The sequence below is a fragment of the Dryobates pubescens genome, chromosome 21 (assembly GCF_014839835.1).
Source record: "Dryobates pubescens isolate bDryPub1 chromosome 21, bDryPub1.pri, whole genome shotgun sequence".
In the NCBI taxonomy this organism is placed as follows: Eukaryota; Metazoa; Chordata; class Aves; order Piciformes; family Picidae; genus Dryobates; species Dryobates pubescens.
In genome coordinates this window covers 10,799,155-10,820,510 of record NC_071632.1, presented here as the reverse complement: position 1 = coordinate 10,820,510, position 21,356 = coordinate 10,799,155, and the positions used below count along the sequence as shown (strand labels likewise).

Genomic DNA, 21,356 nt, shown 5'->3' with positions numbered 1-21,356 from the left:
CTCCTATTAAGCTATAAGAATCATGGCTTTTTGTCAGTCTTTTGGTACAGGCCTTGAGTTTCCTATGTGGTGAGGAAGGTGCAGGAAACTGGAGGCCTGTAACAAAAGATTGGAGGTGAGGGATAAGGACAAGTTCTGCCAACACATGAACCAGGAGCTGTGCAAGCCCTTTCAGACCAAACATGGATGCTGATAACAGCAGGCACTGGAACTGCTCATTGAGGGACACTATCAACCTGCGTTTCAGTCCTGCTGTGAAAATATGCAGCCATAGCTGAAGAGAAGACAGCTGCAATCACATCCCCCTGTTGATTAGATTTCAAATATGTTAACATTATTGCTGTCTACAACTACCTGAAGGGAGGTTGTAGCCAGGTAGGGGTTGGTCTCTTCTCCCAGGTGGCCAGCACCAGAACAAGAGGACACAGTCTCAAGCTGTGCCAGGGGAGGTTTAGGCTGGATGTTAAGAAGAAGTTCTTCATAGAAAGAGAGATTGGCATTGGATTGTGCTGCCCAGGGAGATGGTGGAGTCACCATCACTGGAAGTGTTTAAAAAGAGACTGGATGGGGTTCTTGGTGCCATGGTTTAGTTGATTAGATGGTGTTGGGTGATAGGTTGGACTCGATGATCTCAAAGGTCTTTTCCAACCTGGTTAATTCTATTCTATTCTATTCTATTCTATTCTATTCTATTCTATTCTATTCTATTCTATTCTATTCTATTCTATTCTATTCTTCTTTCCCAATCTGAAACATTTTAACTACAATTTGCTATTTACATCCACCCAAAGAGAAATAGACAGGAAAATCCAGTTCTGGAGAAGGCTACCTATGAACTCCACCAGCCACAGAACCTGACAATTGTTTCAGTCAGAAGAGCCCTGTGAGATCCTGGAGTTCAACCATTCTCTAACTCTGCCAAGACTGGTGCTAAACTGTGTGCCTCAGCATCACATCTCTGCCTCTTTGCAACACCTCCATGGATGGGGATTCAATCACTTCCCTGGGAAGCCTATTCCAGTGTTTGAGAGCCATTTCAAGGAAGAAGTTTCTTCTAATGTCCAACCCTGAAGCAACTGGAGGCCATTTCCTCTCTTCCTACCACTGTACATATATATATGCATAGATTTCATATCAGTGAAAAGCACCTACTCAGTGCTGAAAACCTGTCTCACCATTGCCCAACAGAAGTGACCACAGCAGAGAAAATGGAAGCTCTGTACTCCCAGCAAATGACACTCCTCATTTTGTTCACCACTAAAGGCACTGCCCCTAAGAGGACTTTGCTCACTTGTTTCCTACATCAGTCTCTCCAGTGCTAAATCCAACTCAAGTTCCACAAATCAGCCTTTTGACTTGAGTCCAGCTTGGCTGGTCTCAAAGAACTTTGCCTGTCACCAGCATCTTCAGGAACTGGGCCATTACACTTTCATATCGAGATGACAAGAATGAGTCTTCTCACAGGGAAGGGGTTTAGAGATTGTTTTGTTGGAGCAGCCAAAAAGCAGCTGAAATCTCTCTCTAAAAAGAGAAGGAACTTTAAGTTAATCTTCCCAGGAGCAAAACATAGAATACAGCAAATAAACAACAACAAAACAAACAAACAAACCAGAAACCAAAAAAAAAAAGAGGTGCAAGGAAGGAAGAGACAGCCAAGGCACTGAAGATGGGAAAGACTGGAAATCAAGAAGGGGTGAAGAGAGGAAATGCAAATAGGAATCCATCCAAACCAAAAGGACAGATCAAACAAAAAGCAAAACAAAATAAAACACAAACCACAACACTAAAAAAATAATCAGAGAGTCAAAAGCCAAAACCACTACAAACAAGACATATAATGGCCCTGGGCTGTCTTGGGGGAAATGGAAGAGAATTAGCACACCGTCCCACTGTGATTTAATAGAGGTTTATGGCTCCCGAGGGGTACTCAGATTTTATGAGAATTTTACTATAATAAGGAAAAATGAAAAGAGAATTAAATGAGTAGAATATTCATCCTGTGCATAGCAGAAAGAAAACTCTTCCTCTGCATTTTATGAAGGAAGAAGACTTGAAACGTTTGGTTGAATTGAACATATTTGCCTAGAAAACAGTAGAGGGAATGTTTTCATGTGAATTCAGACAGAGGATAATTTGGCTAAGAGCCCTGAAGTACAGTGGTATTTAATTATAGCCCTGAGGGCAAGACTGAGAGCATTCTCAGTCCCATCTCCCTGCATGCTGATTTCAACACTTTTAGTTTGGTGTTCTGGTTTCAAAAAGCTGAGCTGTTTCTCAGCAGAAAGTATCTGAGAGCCCTAAAGGATTAAACATTAAATGCTATTTTGGTCCTGCATCACCCATGATAAGGCAGTTTTCCACCTTAATTTGGATCTACCAGCTAAACCAAGAGACACAAACATACATTTTTTTTCTGCTCGTTTTTTTCCCCCTCCTCTCAAGTGGCACAATTCTGAAACCACCTCCAGAGGAAAAAATCTGTAAAATTTAGAAAAGAAATGCAGAAAGTATCTTTCCTCATTGCAATGGCTCCCTCTGCAGCCATTAATAATACTTTCAGTTTAAACAAGAAGAGCCAGTTTATTGCTTTCCCTCTATTTCTAATAGAGGATTGCCATTTTAACAATAACATGGAGGTACAGCGGCTACTCCAGAGATCCTGTAAATGGGAGGGGGAAAGGAGAATGGTGTTCTTAGAACAAATAGGAGAATATATTCAGGGAAGAGACTCAAGTCTTGGAGTGTGATGGTGCCCACATAACTGACTTCCATTTTTCCCCTACAATAAGAAACCTGTTTTTCTTCATCAGTTTCTTAAGTTGCATCTTTATCCACTGTATTTCTTCACAGAATCATAAAATGGTTTGTGTTGGAAGGGACCTCCTAAGGTTATCTAGTCCAAGCCCCCTGCAGAGAGCAGGGACAACCCACACTAGATCAGGTTGTTGAGCATGACCTTGAATATCTCCAGGGATGGGGCCTCAACTACCCAGCATGGCAACCTACTCCAGTGTTCCATCACCCACATGGTAAAGGACATGTTCCTAACATCCAATCTGAATGTCCTCTCATTTCAAACCATTGCTCCTTGTCCTACCCCTACATGCCTATGTAAACAGCTCTTCTGCAGCCCCCTTGTAGCCCCCTTCAGGTATGGGAAGGCTGCTATTAGGTCTTCCCAGAGTCTTCTCTTCTCCAGGCTGAACAACCCCAGCTCCCTCAGCCTGTTCCCTGATCATCTTCATGGCCCTCTTCTGGACCCGCTCCATCAGGTCCATGTCCTTCCTGTGTTGAGAGCTCCAGAGCCTGACACCTCTTTCATTATATCCTACTTCCTTATCTCTAATGAATCTATTTCTCCTTCCTCTAGCATCAGCTACAGAACAACAGTAAAAACAGAAGTTAGGACTCCTGGTACTGAACAGGAAGATAATCAGCAATGCTTCAGAAATTAAGAGACAAGCAAAGGAGAACCAAAAGCAACAAAGTTCAGGTATATTTCTGACTTCTGCCATATGGAATCATTTCCAAGCTCACTTACACTACGAGAAATGCATTGGTATCTAGCTGGATGCTCAGCAGGTTGAGGCAGCTAATTTCACCATCACTTCTAATGCAAATGATCTACCAAGACTAAAAGAAATTCACTTACAATTAAACAAGCACAAACAAAGTAACCTAAGTAGCTTACATGAACAGGATCCAGAATTTTGACTGCTGCTTTGCTGCCATTTTTCTTATTTAACACTTTGAAAACTTTTCCATATGTTCCTTTGCCAATAGTCTCAATGATTTCCCATGTATCTGAGGGATCAGGGAAGCTGTCAAATATTATTGTTTTCCCAGTCAATGGAAGCATCTCAAATGATGGCTCCTAAGGAAAAAAAGAGATGACAACATTCACTGAACAAATTCACAGATTCCATTGGGTTGGAAAGGACTCTCAAAGGTAATTTTGTCCAACCCCCCCTGCAGTCAGCAAAGATCCCTCCACCTAGATCAGGCTTCCACCACACCCCTGGGCAGCCTGTTCCAGTGTTCTGTCACACTTATTGTAAAGAACTTCTTTAACAGCAATTGATTTCCTACATATGAAAACACTGGAGGTGTTTTTGCATGCAGTGTGCCTGCACTGAAAGCATAATGAACTTGAAATGCTGCACTGTATCAAATGATGGGAAATATACTCTGCATTGGTTAGGCCACACCTTTGAGTACTGTGTCCAGTTCTGGGCCCCTCAGTTTAGGAAAGACATCGAGACACTTGAACGTGTCCAGAGAAGGGCAACAAGGCTGGGGAGAGGCCTTGAGCACAGCCCTATGAGGAGAGGCTGAGGGAGCTGGGATTGTTTAGCCTGGAGAAGAGGAGGCTCAGGGGAGACCTCATTGCTCTCTACAACTACCTGAAAGGTGGTAGTGGCCAGGAAGGGGTTGGTCTCTTCTCCCAAGCAACCAGCACCAGAACAAGGGGACACAGTCTCAAGCTGCACCAGGGGAAGTTTAGGCTCGAGGTGAGGAGAAAGTTCTTCACTGAGAGAGTTGTTAGGCATTGGAATGTGCTGCCCAGGCAGGTGGTGGAATCCCCATCCCTGGAGGTGTTCAAGAGGGGATTGGATGTGGCACTTGATGCCATGGTCTAGTCATGAGATCGGTGGTGACAGGTTGGACTCGATGATCTTTGAGGTCTCTTCCAACCTCAGTGATACTGTGATACAGTGACACTGTGATATATATCAAATTATATATATATAGAAATCAAATATATACCAAATAATAACTTGAAGTAATTTCAGGTTTGAGTGAAGTCAGAAGCTATCCCATGCACTTCCATGAAATAGTGGCACTCTGGGATTGTTTGAGGGCAGGGGAATGGGAATGGGTTCATGAAAGCCAGAAGAATTTGGCTCCACTGCTAAGAATCAGGCAAGGGAGGAGGAAAACAACCCCACAAAATATGATAATGTTGCATAGTAACATTGCAGTCACACAAACTTCTACAGCAAATGATCAGCTTTATAACCCTACTCTCACCATTTGACTGCTATATATTTTTTAATATTGCCCTTTCAAGGTGGCAGATCTTCCCACAATATTATGGTCTTTTCACCATATTACGGTCTTCTGACAGTCAAGCCTTCACAGTCATGGAAAACAAGTTTCCTGCTGTTCCTCCATTAACAGCTGTTTTGCATACTGTAAAGGAAACACCTTTCACAACAATAGAATTGCATCCATCACTGACCAGGTTACACCTATCGAGGCACAGTGATGGATGCAATTCATTTCTGCCTGCCGGGACAGTGACTAACTAGCAGCTACCGTGGTAAAAAACAAAGCACACACATCACCACCCAACAACCTCCCTCCCAACAACCAACAACAAAATAGAAGCCTCATTTTTTAAGAATGGCCAAAAACTCAGTAGAAATGTGGGTTTCAATCTCATATTCTTAATTGTTGAGCTATGACTGAAAAAGAGAAGGGGCAGGGAAGAAGACATATTGAAGCCCTTACTAACTAAGCAAGCAATAAATGAAACAGCTCCTGGGTGCTTAAGTCCTTCACCATATGCAGAAAATGAGCCAGGTAGTGGTGGTTTGAGGATCAGGTACCTTTAAGAAGACCACAGAGACAGAGTCTGGAGTCACTTGTGGCTCTAAACCAGGACAGAGGTTTAGGGAATCATTTTTGCAGCCACATCTTTTAAAATGTTTATATAATATCTTGTAAACAGTCCATATAATGTCATTATTCTTGGCTTTTCCTTATAATCAACAGCACAAACCTACACACATAAAGCATTTTATATGATACTACTTGAGTGACAGAAATACCATGATCACAGAATCACAGAATGGTAGGGGTTGGAAGGGGCCTTAAAAGACCTTTGAGTCCATCCCCCCCTGCCAAGGCAGGATCACCCAGGGCAGGTCACACAGGGAAGTATCCAGGAGGGTTTTGAAAGCCTCCAGAGAAGGAGACTCCAAAACCTCTCTGGGCAGCCTGCTCCATGGCTCTGTCACCCTCACAGTGAAAAAGTTTTCCCTTATGTTCATATGGAACCTGCTCTGCTCCAGCTTGCACCCATTACTCCTCGCAACTGAGAAGAGCCTGGCTGCCTCCTCCCAACACTGCTCTTCACATCTTTACAAACATAAGTGATACCACACTACTTTTGTTTGAAAACAGAGGCTTCAACTGCAGCTTCACCCATGGTTTCCAGCATCCACACTTGATCTGCTCACTCATATAACCAGTCTAGCCTTCTCCACACACAGCATGTAAATCCACTATGCATACAGTGTGGATGCCAACTACAAGCTCTCCCAGCACAGTTGTATCAGTTCTTTCAATGATCTGATATCACAGAATCACATAATTGCCAGGGCTGGAAGGGACCCCAAGGATCACCTAGTTCCAACCCCCCTGCCATGGGCAGCAACACCCTCCACTAGATCAGGTTGCATACTTGCACATCATTTGTATTCAGGCTCATTTTCTACTGGATATTGCAAGCTTGCCTGGGGGGCACAGGGCTCAGGGTTCTTCCCATCAGTCAGCTCTTGGCTGATTAGCTCAGTGATGAGTGAGAAGACAGGATTTTCTTCTCTGTCACTCCCTCCTCCTTTTTTTCAATACATTGCCAACTTCTGTACCCATTCATGCAGCAAAGTAGTAAAATACCTTCCTAACACTGGGAAAGTTGCAGCAGCCTGTTGTGTGCTGAGGACTGAACCCAGTACTGGTCCTGTGCTGATTTTAAAGGCTGTGAACACAAAATTACCCAGGTCTCCCTTAACACAAATCCATGTTAAGGTCAAAGCAAATTCAGAGGATCAAAATCTAGAAACATGTAGCTGCAGTATGCAAATCCTCCCTCAATTTTCCATTCCAGATTCACTTCTTTCACTGGTGTGTGCTTACACAAGTAAGAAAGTCACAAGAGCTGGGATTCACCTAACTTGATACACATACAACATACCTAATGGAATCTAAGATGGATACCATAATCCCATTCTAGTCAGTCAAAGCAATCAAAAATTGATTTACCTGGCCTGGTTAGCATCTACCTTAGCATAAGAAGACTTGCTTTCCAGACTGGCCAAGTTTCCATTGACTACAAGAGGAACCCAGTTAAACAGCTTCAGATGTAGGCACGTTAGGTGAAACGAATCTTGTCCTACTTAACTGCTGGGGAAAAAAGAGTGAGAACTTGACTGCTCACAAAATTAGTATCAGCTCCATGCCATAGCCAGGGAAACTGCAAACCAGCCACATCTCATCACCTAAAAGTCAGCATGCAATTTGGATGTCATTTTAGGATGCACAGGAAAGGCAAGAGCCACACAATGACATTGCCAAGCAAACTTTGAACCTGACAGCTGAACCCTAAATTAATGTCAGTGAAGAAATAAAGTTACTTTAAAGTGTCTGGAGGCAAGGAGTGGTGATAAATCCAGCTTCATCTCAGACCATGTATTTCCCAGGCACAAATCAAAGTATGTATAGCTTTAGGGCTGTTCTGGGAAAAAAAGTCCTGATGGCACATTTTAGTGCGCTTCACTCCCTGAAGGGTTGGGAAATGTCTGTTTCTAAACACACTTCTCTTTGCTGACTGTTATCCAGCAACAACTTTCCCAACAAAGCAGGGCAGCTTTCAGAGAAACTTGATGCTTCTGGACTCCTTGACCTCTGCAGAACTTCTACACACTGTAGAGAAACAGTACTGTCTGGTATCAGTACCTGATCTCTTTCTATTGATAAATGCATATTGGGTGTCCACACTGACATTTCATCTGCTGATTATTATTCAGCTGATCTAGACATTTCAAGAGGCCAGCCCTGCTCATGGGAGGCTCCAGCTCCTCACTTTCTGAATGTTCTCAGAGGGTGTGCTAGAAGAGATCTGCATCAGTGTTAGGTTGCACTGTGGTTTTCTTCCATCCTCCACCATGCCCGACAACAGCAAAAGTCCTAGTGCACACTGAGGTTGATAGTTCTCAGGAACACCATGGGAGGAGGGCTTTTTAAGCAACAGATTAAAGAATCAGCAAGGGCTGCAAGTATTCAGTCTAATCTCATGCACAGGGGCCACCCACTGGATGAGAATCCTTCAGATCTTAAACATGACACCAGTATGGGAGACCTGATTTTTTGAAGCCAATCTTTACTTATAGAAAGAGAGTATGAAAAGGACATGGAAGCAAAATGCTACATTTAATTATTGATGACAGTTATAAAAGCTCTGGTATTTTGAAAACAAATGAGAGCTGGAGATTTTTATGACACTTGTCATCCAACAGAAAGTATTTATGCAGGGACATTACAGCCATGAAAACAAGATTAATAATGGAAGGGGGAATGGTTCATTATCAAATTGTATTTGGATCTCGCACCATCTGAAGTAATAAACTGACATTAGCAATCCATGAACAGAATCATACACAGCTCATTTCGTGGCTCCCAGAAGAGAGGCACTGAAAGTGATGAGAATAATTTTTCAATGACTACATGCTAGATCAATATATTAGCAAAGAGCTTGGCTTTCAAAGATAAAGCATCACTTAATTTTCCCATTTTAACACAGTAAAACTTTGCAAAGCCATAAAAATCAATGTGGTGCCATCTCACTCCAGGTTTCTCAGAACTTGTAGCAGCAATGAAGTTTCAACTCAAAATTAATTTAGCAGCTGTTATCAGGGAGCTTTGGCAGGGCCTGAAATTAAGCAACACAGTCCTTTGATAGCAAGATAAAGTAGGCATTGCAGACAAGCAAATTTGCCAGCACTTAGTGGGAAGAAGTTAGGGTGTGCACTGGGGCACTGTGGGCATGGTACGATTTCACATGGCCACACCACAGACCTGCATGGCATGGGTGGGCAGTGCTTGCCTTGCTTTACCAGTGTCTGCTGCCGGCCTCAGCACCCTGGCTGGTTTCACAGAATCCCAGCACGTTTGACGTTGGATGAGACCTCTGAGATCATCCAGTCCAGGACCTCCATAGATCATCCAGTCCAACCCCCCTGCTGACGCAGGTCTACCCCCAGCACCCAGAAGGTGTCCAGGTGGGCTTTGAAAAGTCTCCCGAGAAGGAGACTCCACAAGCTCGCTGTTTCTCCACACGCACGAAGCGGTCCAGGAATCTTTCCCGAGAACTCTGCCCGCTCCCCTTAGCCAGACACTCACTCACAGGAAGAGACAAAAACAGAGAGCAGGATTCACCCGGGGCCCGAACGCCAGAGCCCCGGCGCCGCCCGCAGCCTGCAGGGGGTCCCCAGGCCGGGGCAGCCCCGCTGGCGGGCAGCGCACCCCGGCCACGCCCGCCCGGTCCGAGGCGGCGGTGGGAGCCAGCACCCGGCCAGCCCTGCCACGACGCCCTCCGGCAGGCGGGACGCCGTGTCGGGAGGGTCGGGTACCCCCAAAGCCCAGCGGCTCCCTGGGAAGCGGTCAGAGCCGCCAGCCAGTCACCGGACCCGGGACCCCCGCTCCTGTCCTGCACGCCACCCCCGGGCCGGGGATTACCCGCAGCGAAACCTCTGGTCCCTGCAGAGCCAGCCCTGCTGAGGGGGCTGGGGCCGCGCCACCTCCAGCGGCCGTGTCTTGGATTCGCCTTCCTCCTCCACCTCCGGACGGCCCCGGCCGCAGTCCCGCCTCGGGGTCAGCAGCGGATGAGCGGTTTTGCCCCGCTAATCCCCCGCGAGCGCCGGCAAAGCCGGGAGAGCTCGGCCCGCCCCGGGCAGGGCGCCCCGGGAGGTGCTGGGGCAGCCCGGGCTTCCCTACCTCTCCAGACTGCAACCTCTCCAGGCCACAACCAGCATGGGATCCCGGGTTGGGAAGCAGGATCACAGGCGCCAGGCTCGGACCCCGCAAGGCGGGACTAGCCGTACCTGCTGGGCACAGAACATCCAACGAGGCTGCCGGCTCAGCACGGGAGGGCTGCGAGTCCCGACCCTGGGGCTGCCCGCGGCCACACTGGCAGCATAACGCTAATGGTCTTAACTGGTCCGCTAAAAATAATTGAGAGATCTGGTGGCTGCACAGAGCTCACGTTATTGCCTGCTCCAGAGAGAGGACGACACAGCAACAACACGACATTATAACACATGGGAGCAGAGGGAAGCTGCAAGACAGAGTACTCAAAAGTTGGGAAATGGATTAATTTTATCAGTACATCTCCTACGTGATCTATATGAGACAGGCTTTAATTCTGCTGCTTTTGTTTGCTTTGGAGGAGCCCCGCCACTGCAGAGAAGCAGCCAAACTTCATGGGTTTCATTGGAGACTTCTTCTGTCACCTTGAGTTTGTCTCTTTCCATTTCTCTAGTAACATTTGATGTGGTTTTTGTTTTCAGACAGATCTGGCAGCAGGGGAGTTGTGCCAGAGCTATCTACATTCTGTGTTGCTCATGAAAAGAGAGTAGAGACCAGGGAGTTGATGGATGGCCCTTCCATGTGAATATATGCGCAATGGGAAACGCTGCTTCTCCTGTCCCAGATGTCAGACAGCGCTTGAACAAGATTCCTCAGTGGAGAAATCATCAATAGAAACTTCTGTGTTCTTAAACCCAAAAGCTCATGAGCCAGGTGTTTATCTGTAAGGAGAAGAGGCCTCCTGAATTCCCTTCCTGAAAGCACTTCGCTGCTGTATAAAAGCTGAACATTTTTAGACTGTGTGCAGCATTATGCACATGGGGATTTATGAGGGGAAGTTCAAGGTGCTGTATAGACTTTATTAACTTTTACTTACTGGCTGCTGTCCCTTCATAACAATTTCTCCTCTGCTTGAGGCACTGATAAACATACAAAATGAGCTTCCTGGTTGTTTCATCCCATGTCACTACTTGGGGTTGGAAGCACCAGCAGAATAGGACCCCAGAATAGGAACCATCCATACCTTTTGGGCTTGAATTGCTACATAAGCAACATTGTGCAAAGCTTCGCCCTCCCTGGGCAAAGCTCTCATAGATTTTAGTTGTGTTCTGAGTGCCAAGTAGCCACTGCCTTTAGGCTGTGTCTGGCTGGATGGTAGGTCACATGCAGAAGCATGACAGCCTAATCCTCTGATCATACAGAAGTGTGACTGAAGTGCACCACCAAAAACAAAAAAGGCAAGCCAGAAGTCTCTCACTGGAAACCTAGGTACAAAATGAGGTGCTGAACACTCATACCTCTCCTCCCAGGCAGAGCTGGTGTGCATCTGAGGCCTGGAGCAAGGAGCTGAGAAGTGCTTAGGCACGATCTTAGGAGCCAGAAAAGGCCTTAGAAGCTTCAGCGGTTGTTCATACATCCCACTCCTAGCTGTCTTAAAACAAGACCACTGCTGCTAACCTTGCCTGTGTGGTATCTGGTGCTAAAGTCACTGTCCCCTAGCTCAGGAGATTTTGAATTTCCCTAAGTATTCCCTTTTCAGTCCAAGGGGCCTCAAAGGCAGAAATCTGCTGTGGGCTCAGCTGACAGAGTCCCCTTGGAGTGAAGTGTACATACTCTGGTCTTCTGCATTCATTAGTTCTTCAGGTGCACTGAGCTTTGAAACTGACCAAACCTGGTCTGGTTCATTTAGATGATCCTGAATGGACCTAGTATGAGGTTGAGTTGTGCTTAATGCCATGAGACAGCACCAGTGCTATGCTATCCTTAACAGATTCTGATTAGATCTGTGTCAGCCTCTCTCCTTGCCTTTCAGCATGGTAATTAACTTCATTAGGAATATTGTGGGTGTAAGTCTGAAAGCTATTTTTAAATTGCTGTGTGGAATGTGCAAGCAGGATGACCAGACCTCCTTTCAGAGCATCTTCAGCATTAGATCACACCAGACAATTGCCTTACTTTTCCTTGTAGTATAATGGACCAGAGTGTACCTAAGTGCAGTGGACCACTTTTTCCTTTAGAACTGAGAGACTCAGACTTTTACATTCCTAGAAGCTTCTAATGACAAAAGTTGAAATAACCAACTATGCCTTTATGATTAAGGCACCAAATTAAGCCTGTAATTGATTTAATAAAACATTTCCTGTGTTGTGAAAATCTTTCCCACACCCAATGAAGTCAGGATCCTGCTGTGCTGGACATTGTTGACCTCACAACAAGAGGTCTTCTTGCTGCTAGATTCTGAACCCTGAGCAGAGCTCAGCCATGTTGTGGGACCTAAGGCATCTCTTCCCTGATTTTCTCTATTTTATTGTCTTTATAATCAAGCTTTTAATACTATTCTACTATTAATACCCATAAGGAGGTGTTTGGGTGGCTAATTATGTACATATGCAAATAACAAGTGACATGCAAAAAGATCAGCAGCTATATAAAAGAAAACTTAAGAAAACAAGCAAGCACCTTTTAACTAGTAGAAGAGAGACCACCACAGGAAGAATTAAAGAACTTACCTCTCTGGGGAACTGCTTTTTGACCTCTCTGGCTGCTTAGCTGAGCTCAGCCTGTAGCAAATATGAGGAACTCCTCCCCTTTTGGTGTTTATTACAGAGAAACAATACTTCCTGCGACACCTGAGCAAATATCCTCCAGGAAAACCACCACAGAGTTTGCCAGCAGCTAGCTTGTTACTCCTTTGGTCAAAAATACCATCCACCATAATGAGTGTCCAGGCAGGAGTTATTTACTGAATGCATAGATTTCTCTGAAGCAGCTCTGAGCTCTGCCAGATATTTTCTTTAGTTGATCAAAACAGCGCCGTAACCCCTTTTGAAGGACTTAGATGTGTGATCCTTGTAATCACATTTAAGGGGCTGGTTAGCTCAGGAGATTGTTAATAGGATACAAAACCTTTCACATCCAACTCAGATCGGTGCAGATCAAAAGTTGTGACTATTCAACAGCATCTTGTGACCTAACTCAGTTCCCAAAGGAGAAAGGTTTGTACTTCTTTAAATGTATAGAATGTGGTTCTCAGGCTTTTTCGACTGCACGTGTAATACAGCACCGTTGGCAATCAGGAAAATCATTTCAAAGCTCAGTGGTAATTAATGAGTCCAATTAAAACTGCAATCAAAAGAATGTTGAAAGTTCCCACTCCAGAACTCTCCCCGTGGTCTCGAGAAGCCCATAAGCGCAGGTGAGAGTTGTAGTAATCAAAAAGCAGGATATGCTGGAAAGTAGAAGTGAGGTAGGGAACTGATGGTTCTTCAGTACAATCTCCCTCTGTTAGACCCAGGAGCCTCACATCTAACAGAGAAGTACTGCCTTTGAATGGTGATAGCCTAACTCACACTTAACTGATTTATACCCAGCAGGGGCAAAAAAACACAAGCAAACATAATAGTTTGGACTTGATGATCTCTGAGGTCATTTCCAACCTGGCTGATTCTGTGATTCTATATGCAAGGCATTATGTTGGCATTTCATGGCTGGCTCTGCACAGGCTTTGGAGGTACCATAGCTTTAGGGTTTTGCAGGTGTTGTTTTCCATCCAAGACAGTCCTAAGCCAGACCCAATTTGAACTCGTGTTTCAAACTCAGCTCAAAAAAATATAATGAAGTTATTTGTTTATTTATTTAAGAAATAAAACATCAGGAAAATAAATACTGGGAAATATTAGTGCCAAATGCAGAAATCAAAGTGTAGTGGTGGAGCCCAAAACTTCTTTTTAATCTGAGGGAGGGTAGGTTTAGACTGGATTTTAGGAAGAAGTTCTTCAGTACAAGGTGGGGGGTGACTCTGGAATTAGGTTGTCCAGAGAAGATGTGGATGTCCCCTCCTGGATTTGTTTAAGGCCAGGCTGGATGAGGAAACCAAGTCTAGCTGAGAAGTGTCACTGCACACGGCAGGGGGTTTGGAGTAGCTGATCTTTGAGGTCTACTCCAATCCAAACCATTCTATGATTCTATGCAAATTTGGCATATAAAACCTTCCATGTTTGTTCTAAAAATCACAGGAGAGAAGGTCAGGTGCCAAGTGTTAACTACAGGGAAGATCTGTGCTACGAGATGGCTTCTAGTGTCAGCAGACTGCACTTATCCCTTCCTTGGAACACACTGACCGCCCAAATAACCTTAAAGGATTTTGCTTACGTGCAGTGCTGTGAACTAGAAAGAAGGCTGCAGGACATCTGAGGACTGTTGCTTTCTGTGTCCCTGGGTGTGGCATCAATGACCAGTCTTGAAAAGATGCAAATTTGGGGTTGTAGTGCCATGTCCAAGGGTGCACAACACTTACAGAGTCATCCCACAGAGCCATGAAACTGGCTTCAAAATTGTGCAGCTAAAGAACTAAACTGAGCAATAAACACTTCCTATTTTTCATGTAAAATCCTTTTAACTCAGTTATATAGAAAGTCTTGATTATATCCTGGAGTAGCAGCTGCCTAGGTTAGGCACAATCCAAGTGAATAAAAATATAAGATAATATAAACACATCATTACTATATAAATATAGCATAGTAGATAACAGACATAGATTATAGAATAGAAATTAATTCTATAATATAAACAAAACAGAAACTGCATACAGCTGTGTTTCTCCATAGCCCCTGAAGATTCAGGTAACAAGCAGTTTGGCATTAAGCAAAATACTCATTAAACAAATATCACCATTAACATTAATAAACAGAAATGCCCAGAGGAGAGCCACAAAGCTGATCAGGGGGCTGGAACACCTCTCTTGTGAGGACAGGCTGAGGGAGCTGGGGTTATTCAGACCGGAGAAGAAAGGCTCCAGGGAGATCTAATTGCAGCCTTCCAGTAGCTGAAGGGAGCCTACAAGAAAAGGGACTGTTTGCAAAGGCCTGCAGTGATACAATGAGGGGCAATGGTTTGAAACTAGAGAAGATTTAGTTTGGATGTTAGGAACAAGTTCTGCACCATGAGGGTGGTGGAACACTGGAGCAGGCTGCCCAGGGTGGTAGCTGAAGCCCCATTCCTGGAAGTATTCACAGTCAGGCTTGATGTGGCTCTGAGCAACCTGCTCTAGAGGAGGTCATCTGTGCTGACTGCAGGGGTATTGGACTAGATGACCTTTGGAGGTCCTTTCCAGCCCTTAACATTCTGGGGGCAATGCAAGCTGGAGCAGAGGAGGTTCCACATGAAGATAATGATAAACTTTTTCACGGTGAAGGTGACCGAACTGTGGAGGAGGCTGCTCAGAGAAGTGTTGGAGTCTCCCTCTCAGGAGACATTCAAAACCCAGCTGGATGCATTCCTTTGTAACCTACTCTAGGTGATCCTACTCTGGCTGGGGGTGTTGGACTCGATGATCTTTCAAGGTCCTTTCCAACCCCATACATTCTGTGATTCTGTATGAGGGAAAAGGAGAGGGAATCAGAGGACAAATATTTCTGTACAGAAAGTTGCAGTTGGGATCTGCCTGACCAGTAGGGCTCCAAATCACTTGCTTGATTTTCTTCTCCCTGACATAATTTGTTTTTTTTCAATCAGCCTTGGCTAGTGCAGAAGCTTCTCCATGTTCACACTTCCCACAGACACTGATCACAGTTCTTCAAAGTTAAATTCCAGCCAACAAAACAGCATGGTTTGCATAAAACCAACTTCTCTCAAGACTGAATCAGTTCTAGTAGCCTTGACAAAAGTCACAGTGCACCAGCTCCTTAATCTGTGGATTAACTGGATGGTAAGGTTACCACTTGAAAAAAAACCCTCATAAATTAATCTTCTAATCCTCATACTATGTAAAAAACCTGTAAAGTTTAATCTAAATATGCAGGAACAACATTGAGAAGCACTATAGCCTAAGAAATGTCAGGAGTTTTATTTTGCTGCTCTTTCTCTTTTAATATCTTATTTCTTTAGAGCAAATACCACGATTTCAAAGGGATATGGCATGTGTGGGTTGAAAGTTTGAGGCTGGAAATGCTCCAGTTACCATTCTTGGACAATTTCAAGTCAGGAAGATCATACAACATGCAGAGTACTTCCAACAGAAACAGAGAATGTCTCAAGCATGTCTTTGTTCTGCTGGGTTTTTTCCCTATTTTACATTGTTGCAGACATGTTAGGAGCTTGCTGTCAGCCTAGATTGTCCTCCTTGGAGCCAGAGGTAACAAGCACATTGCCAGACTTCACACACTTCACAAATCCACACTTCATTAATCCCAAACAGCTGTAAAATAACAAACAAACAAATAAACCCTGGGGGAAAATGTCTTTTTTTCTTTCAGGCAAACAAAAGAGAGAAGTTGTCTGTATCACACCAGCTCCAGTTGAAGAATGGCAGCATAATCTGAGCATAACCTGAGAAAGTTTGGGTTGAAGTTTTTCTCCACTATTCTGTCAGCACTGTTCTGACTTCCTCAGCCTCCTAATCCAGGGACACACCATAAATGGGCATTATCAACAGTCCCCTATTTGTGAGCCTGTCATTAATCTCTCAGGATGTTCCAAAGATAGCACAGGGAGGATTTGGATTTGTCCTCTTCCTTTTCTTTTTAATCCAGTTAGGGAGTGTAGCAAACAGTGACACAAACAGGATTACATTTTGAAGGGGCCCATGCCTGGTGATGTGAGCAGCACACGGACAGACCAAGCTCTGTTTACTGCTCTGGAGCTGGCTCTCTTCCCAGCTGCTCCTCCTCTTTTCTGGTTGATTGTGAACACATTTGAGAAAACACCTTGGGTTTGGGAAAATTACAGATAAAAAAAAAATAATAATAGTAGCATGATGGAATGGCTCAGGTTGGAAGGGACCTCGGAGATCATCTACTCCAACCTCCCCCCCATGGGCAGGGACATCTCTCAGCTGGACTCAGCTGATCAAGGCCTCATCCAACCTGGCCTTGAACACCTCCAGAGTGGGGCATCCACAACCACTCTGGGCAGCCCCAGTTCTCAAATGAATCTTACCTATGCTATAGTGTGGTTTAGTTCCCCTTCCATGTGACAAAAATAGTAAACAAACTCTACAATGAAAGGATTACAGAGCTTATAAAAAATTAAATGTCACAGAACATATTTTGTTGGTTTGTCTGTAATTTCTACATCAGCTACCACTGATTTTGTTGCTCATGTACACTTACACCTCAGATGGGATAAGGCTGGGTTCAGGATGACCTGTAAGTCACCACATCCTAACAATGCATATTGTCTGGAGTAAAGATAACAATGAAATAAGCTTTGAAGGTTTCAACAAATAAGATTTCAACTAGATCAAAAAGCCAACATTAGAAGCCCCAAAGCCAACAGTCCAAGAAAGCTTCCTTTCTCCTTGACATTATCTGGGCAGCAAAAAAGACCCTGCTCTGTGTTTGTTAAATAATACACCTTTGCAAAGCTGAGGTAAGCTTATCTGGCTGTTCTTTAAAACATTTAAGTTGCAATTAGTGTAATGGTCCAGCAGTTCCTGTGTCTAGCTGCTCCTCAGTGCCAGAATTAGAGCTTCTGCTTGGCTTTTTAAATTGTCTTTTTGAGGAGCCATTGTAGATCTAACCATGTGGAAGCTTTCAGTCCTGAAGATGAAAATGGTCCTTATGAAGGTTGTCTGATATAAAGGTCAAGTGGCATAAACTTTGCTCCTTGAACTCAGCAGCCTTTGCAGCTGCTAATGCTGAGCTGGCCCTGAGGAATGGATCACAGAGAGGGAAATTTCATTTCAGTACCCTCTAAATTGTAAGGAGTATGTAGGTGGGAGGTTTACCCTTACAAAGTCCTGTGTGAGCCGGACTTGGAAGTAGTTTTCACACCAGAGAGCAGTGTCTCAAGGGATAAGAGAATGGGAACTGTGGAAGATGCGTTTCCTGAAGCACTGTTTCACTCACTACTACAAAGCTAAGCACTGAGAACAGCTTTTCCTGAGATGGGATCTGGCCTCACTCCCAGGCAGTCCTAATGACTGTTCTTGACTTTGCAACCACAATAATGTTCTCTTTGTCTAAGCTGTATGTACTTCATGCAATCACTTATAATAGCTAATTCCATTTGTACCTCCCTCACCTCTCCTTACACACCTGTGTACCCACAAACACGCTATTTGAAAGGCCAGATGAATTATCAGGTCAGATATCAAGCCAGTCCCCAATGAAGAACTAGGATGAGGCCTTTAGTACAAGGTTGGCTTATCCCACCTTTGGCTGCTACAGTGCTTCCTGTACCTCTCTCTGATGGAGCTGAAACTCCTCACTGCTGCAGCCCCAATGCTGGGCTGGGGAGCCCACAGCTTCAGTTCACAGCTATGGAAATTTGGTCCTCCCAAGTTTTATTTGGCTTCAGGATAAGGGTGTTTTCTGCTGTTGCCACAGTCTCCTGTGCAGAACAGCCTCAGCACAAGCCAAGCCTGTGTCTTTTCCCCAGACACACTGGTTAGTCATTGCTTTCACACACAACTGAGACAACAATTTCTGATTGCTTTGCTAAGCCGTGGAGGTCAAAGCTGCTGCCAGCCTGTGCACTGCCGCCCTCAATCAGCATGGCTGGTGCAGAAGAGGTTGCTTGTTCCCAGAGATGGTTTTGTGTCCCGAGGTTCTAGCTTTGATTGTGGCAAGTGCCTTACTTAGCAGGCACCACAGGACACAGAGGGAAAGGGAAATCAGAACAGCGGGGGGAGGCTGGAGCTCACTGCAGGGGTGCAGCAAAGAGCAGGGCCACCCACCGACTCCCCTGCTTGCATCTGACAATTGAGCTTGGATTTCTACCTCCAGTTCTGCTTGAATCCAAAGAAAGGAGCTGTGTGTAGCAAGCAGAAAATTGCCTATAAACTTCCCACAAATATAAACAATTTATTTTTCTTTTAATGGTACTGCAGCTCAGGAGAGATTCAGCATCTTATCCCACATCTTGCCTTGCAATGCAAACCTCCTGATTGCTCTGTTTGTAAGTGCTCAGAGGAGGCTGACCCTGATTCTCTGCTACCAGTAGCTGTCTGACTTGAGAAGGGGCTCCCAGAATCATTATGGGAAATCTGCCTTATCTGGCTTCATGTACAGAGCCCTGCTGCATGCAAGTAATCAACTATGGATGAGGGAGGTGATTCTTCCCCTCTGCTCTGGTGAGACCCCCACCTGCAGTACTGCATCCAGTTCTGGTGCTCCCAACACAAGAGGGACATCAGACTGCTGGAGCAGATCCAGAGGAGGACCATGAAAATTCTCAGAGGGCTGGAGAACTTCCCCTGTGGGTATAAGCTGAGAAAGTTGGGGCTGTTCAGCCTGGAAAAGAGAAAGCCCCAGGAAGACCTTAGAGCAGCCTTCCAGTACCTGAAGAGGGCCTACAAGAAAGCTGGGAAAGGACTTTTCACAAGGCTTGTAGTGACAGAGCCAGAGGCAATGGATTGAAGCTCGAGGATAGGAAATTTAGACTGGAAATTAAGGAGAAATTCTTCCAGTGAGGGTGGTGAGACACTTCAACAGGTTGCCTAGGGAGGTTATGGATGTCCCCTCTCTGAAGGTGTTTAAAACCAGGTTGGATGGGGCCTTAAGCCACCTGGGCTAGTGCGAGGTGTCTGTGCCCATGGCAGGGGGGGTTGGAATTGGATGCTCTTTAAGCTCCCTTCCAACCCAATGAATCGATGAAGGAGTTAAACATGACAGCTTTCAAGCTGGGGAGTGGATGTGGGTTTCTGATTCTTAGATGCCCCTGTTGAGATCTACATTCCTAACCCTGATCATGAGATCAAGGCAACAGTGAAACTTGTGTTGGTTTGGAAGGGGCTGGGCACTGGCCCTTGACTAGCAGTGTTTTAAAATGGAATACAGTTATTGCCCTTACTACACCTTCAGACAGGACAACCAGAAGGAACAACACCTTACATTTTCTGGCACTTTTTGTTCCTAGGACTTTTGGATATGCCACAGTCCACATGCACCTCATCAGCCCATGGCCAAGCACGTGGCAGCAGGCAGGAGAGGTCTCCATGCTTACAGACAGCAGGTTAAGATTTCAGTTTTGCAGCCTGATACAGAAGGCCCACTGCACAAAAAGCACCAGGGCACCTCAGTCTGAGGAGCAAGGCGTGGGATGTGATGTGTTTTGCATCTGTTATGCAACAGAGAACAATTTGCCAATTAATTCAGGTAGTGTTAGGGAGAAGAGATAACATGTCTTGGATTTCCTTCTCTTAATTTATTGAACAGCTAGGCCCTTGGGACTAATAAAAAGTGTTTCATCAGCCTGCAGGAGATCTACAGTTTCAGATATAGCAAATAAATAATAATAAAAAACCCATATCTGTGAGAATGGCAAAGTGTTGTTCACTGATGCAGGCCATGTACAAAGTGCATCTCTGATGGAGTGTTCAAATAAATGTCCTCTCTTACCTTTAAACTGTACTCCCTGGTGGGCAAAATGATAAACAGCAAGGTACATGGAGTGAGCATTTACTAATTTGTTGGAGCAGATGATCTCTAATTGTTGGAGCAGATGATCTTTAAAGTCCCTTCCAACTTAAGCCATTTTATGACTCTCATTTCTTACTCCTTTACAGTGTCCAGCTATGAGAAAACAAAGTAGGAAATCATCTGTTTTCCACCACTGTGTGCCAGGAGACTTTAATTTCCTTGGCACTTCTTACATGGGACGATGTCCTAGGACCCAGGTGACAACCTGAAGTGACTTAGGTCCCAAACCACTACTGAGGGAACATGAATATAGAGGACTCCATTACTTTGGGTGTCTACTTAGGGTATCCTTGAGGCAATAAGTCACAAAAGAGTAACTCGGTTTCTTTCTCTCTGCAGCTCCATTAATACAAATTGGAAGACCAGGTAATACAGTAGAAAGTCTTTGGGCTTGACAGTAAATTCTCAGAATCTTCTCACTTTCAAGCTAATAAATAAATCAAATGTTCCTTATTCATGAAGATGGCAGTGCCATCTTACAGTGCTTGTTCTGCTGCCAGCTGCAGTTTAACTAAGAGGAGAGGGTTAAGTTGTTTGGGTTTTTTTTCCACTTAGAAGCAGAGGGCTTATTGAGGTAGTGGCTGCTCTAAATGCAATAACATTTGCCTGCAAAAGGGCGTTTGAAAGTGAATTAATCCAAAGAACTGGGGTTTTAACTAGTTCTGCTTTATACCACATTTATTGAGCCTGCCAGATGGAAAGCCTGTTCCTAAGCTCAGATGAGAATGCATCTCCTGGTTTGTAATCTTCTTGTGCAGGCATCTTAGGATGGCTTTATCAAGGAACTGGTGGAGTAATTGTCAGGGAACTGTTTGAAAGGGTCCAGGGCAGAGACACAAAGATGCTGAAGGAAGTGGAACATCTATCTTATGAGGAAAGGGTGAGGAAGCTGCAGCTCTTTAGGAGCCTGAGGGGTGACCTCATTTATGCTTATAAAGATGTGAAGGGCAGTGTTAGGAGGATGAAGCCAGGCTATGTCCAGTGACAGGACAAGGGGCAAAGGGTGCAAGCTGGGGCAGAGGAGGTTATACATGAACATAAGGAAACACTTTCACTGTGAGGGTG

General features: G+C 44.8%; 1 protein-coding gene across 1 annotated transcript in view; it reads right to left on the bottom strand.

Moving 5' to 3' along the window:
• Positions 1–9,746, bottom strand: part of MYO3A (myosin IIIA) — a 93,694-nt gene extending 83,948 nt beyond the window's left edge. The window contains exons 1-2 of the mRNA XM_054171398.1: positions 9,523–9,746; positions 3,692–3,874 (exon numbers count right to left, since the gene is read on the bottom strand). Of these exons, the coding sequence (XP_054027373.1) occupies positions 3,692–3,859 (168 nt within the window). The 5' untranslated portion in view covers positions 3,860–3,874; positions 9,523–9,746. The remainder of the gene's footprint in view (positions 1–3,691; positions 3,875–9,522) is intronic.
• Between the last annotated feature and the right edge of the window lie 11,610 nt (positions 9,747–21,356).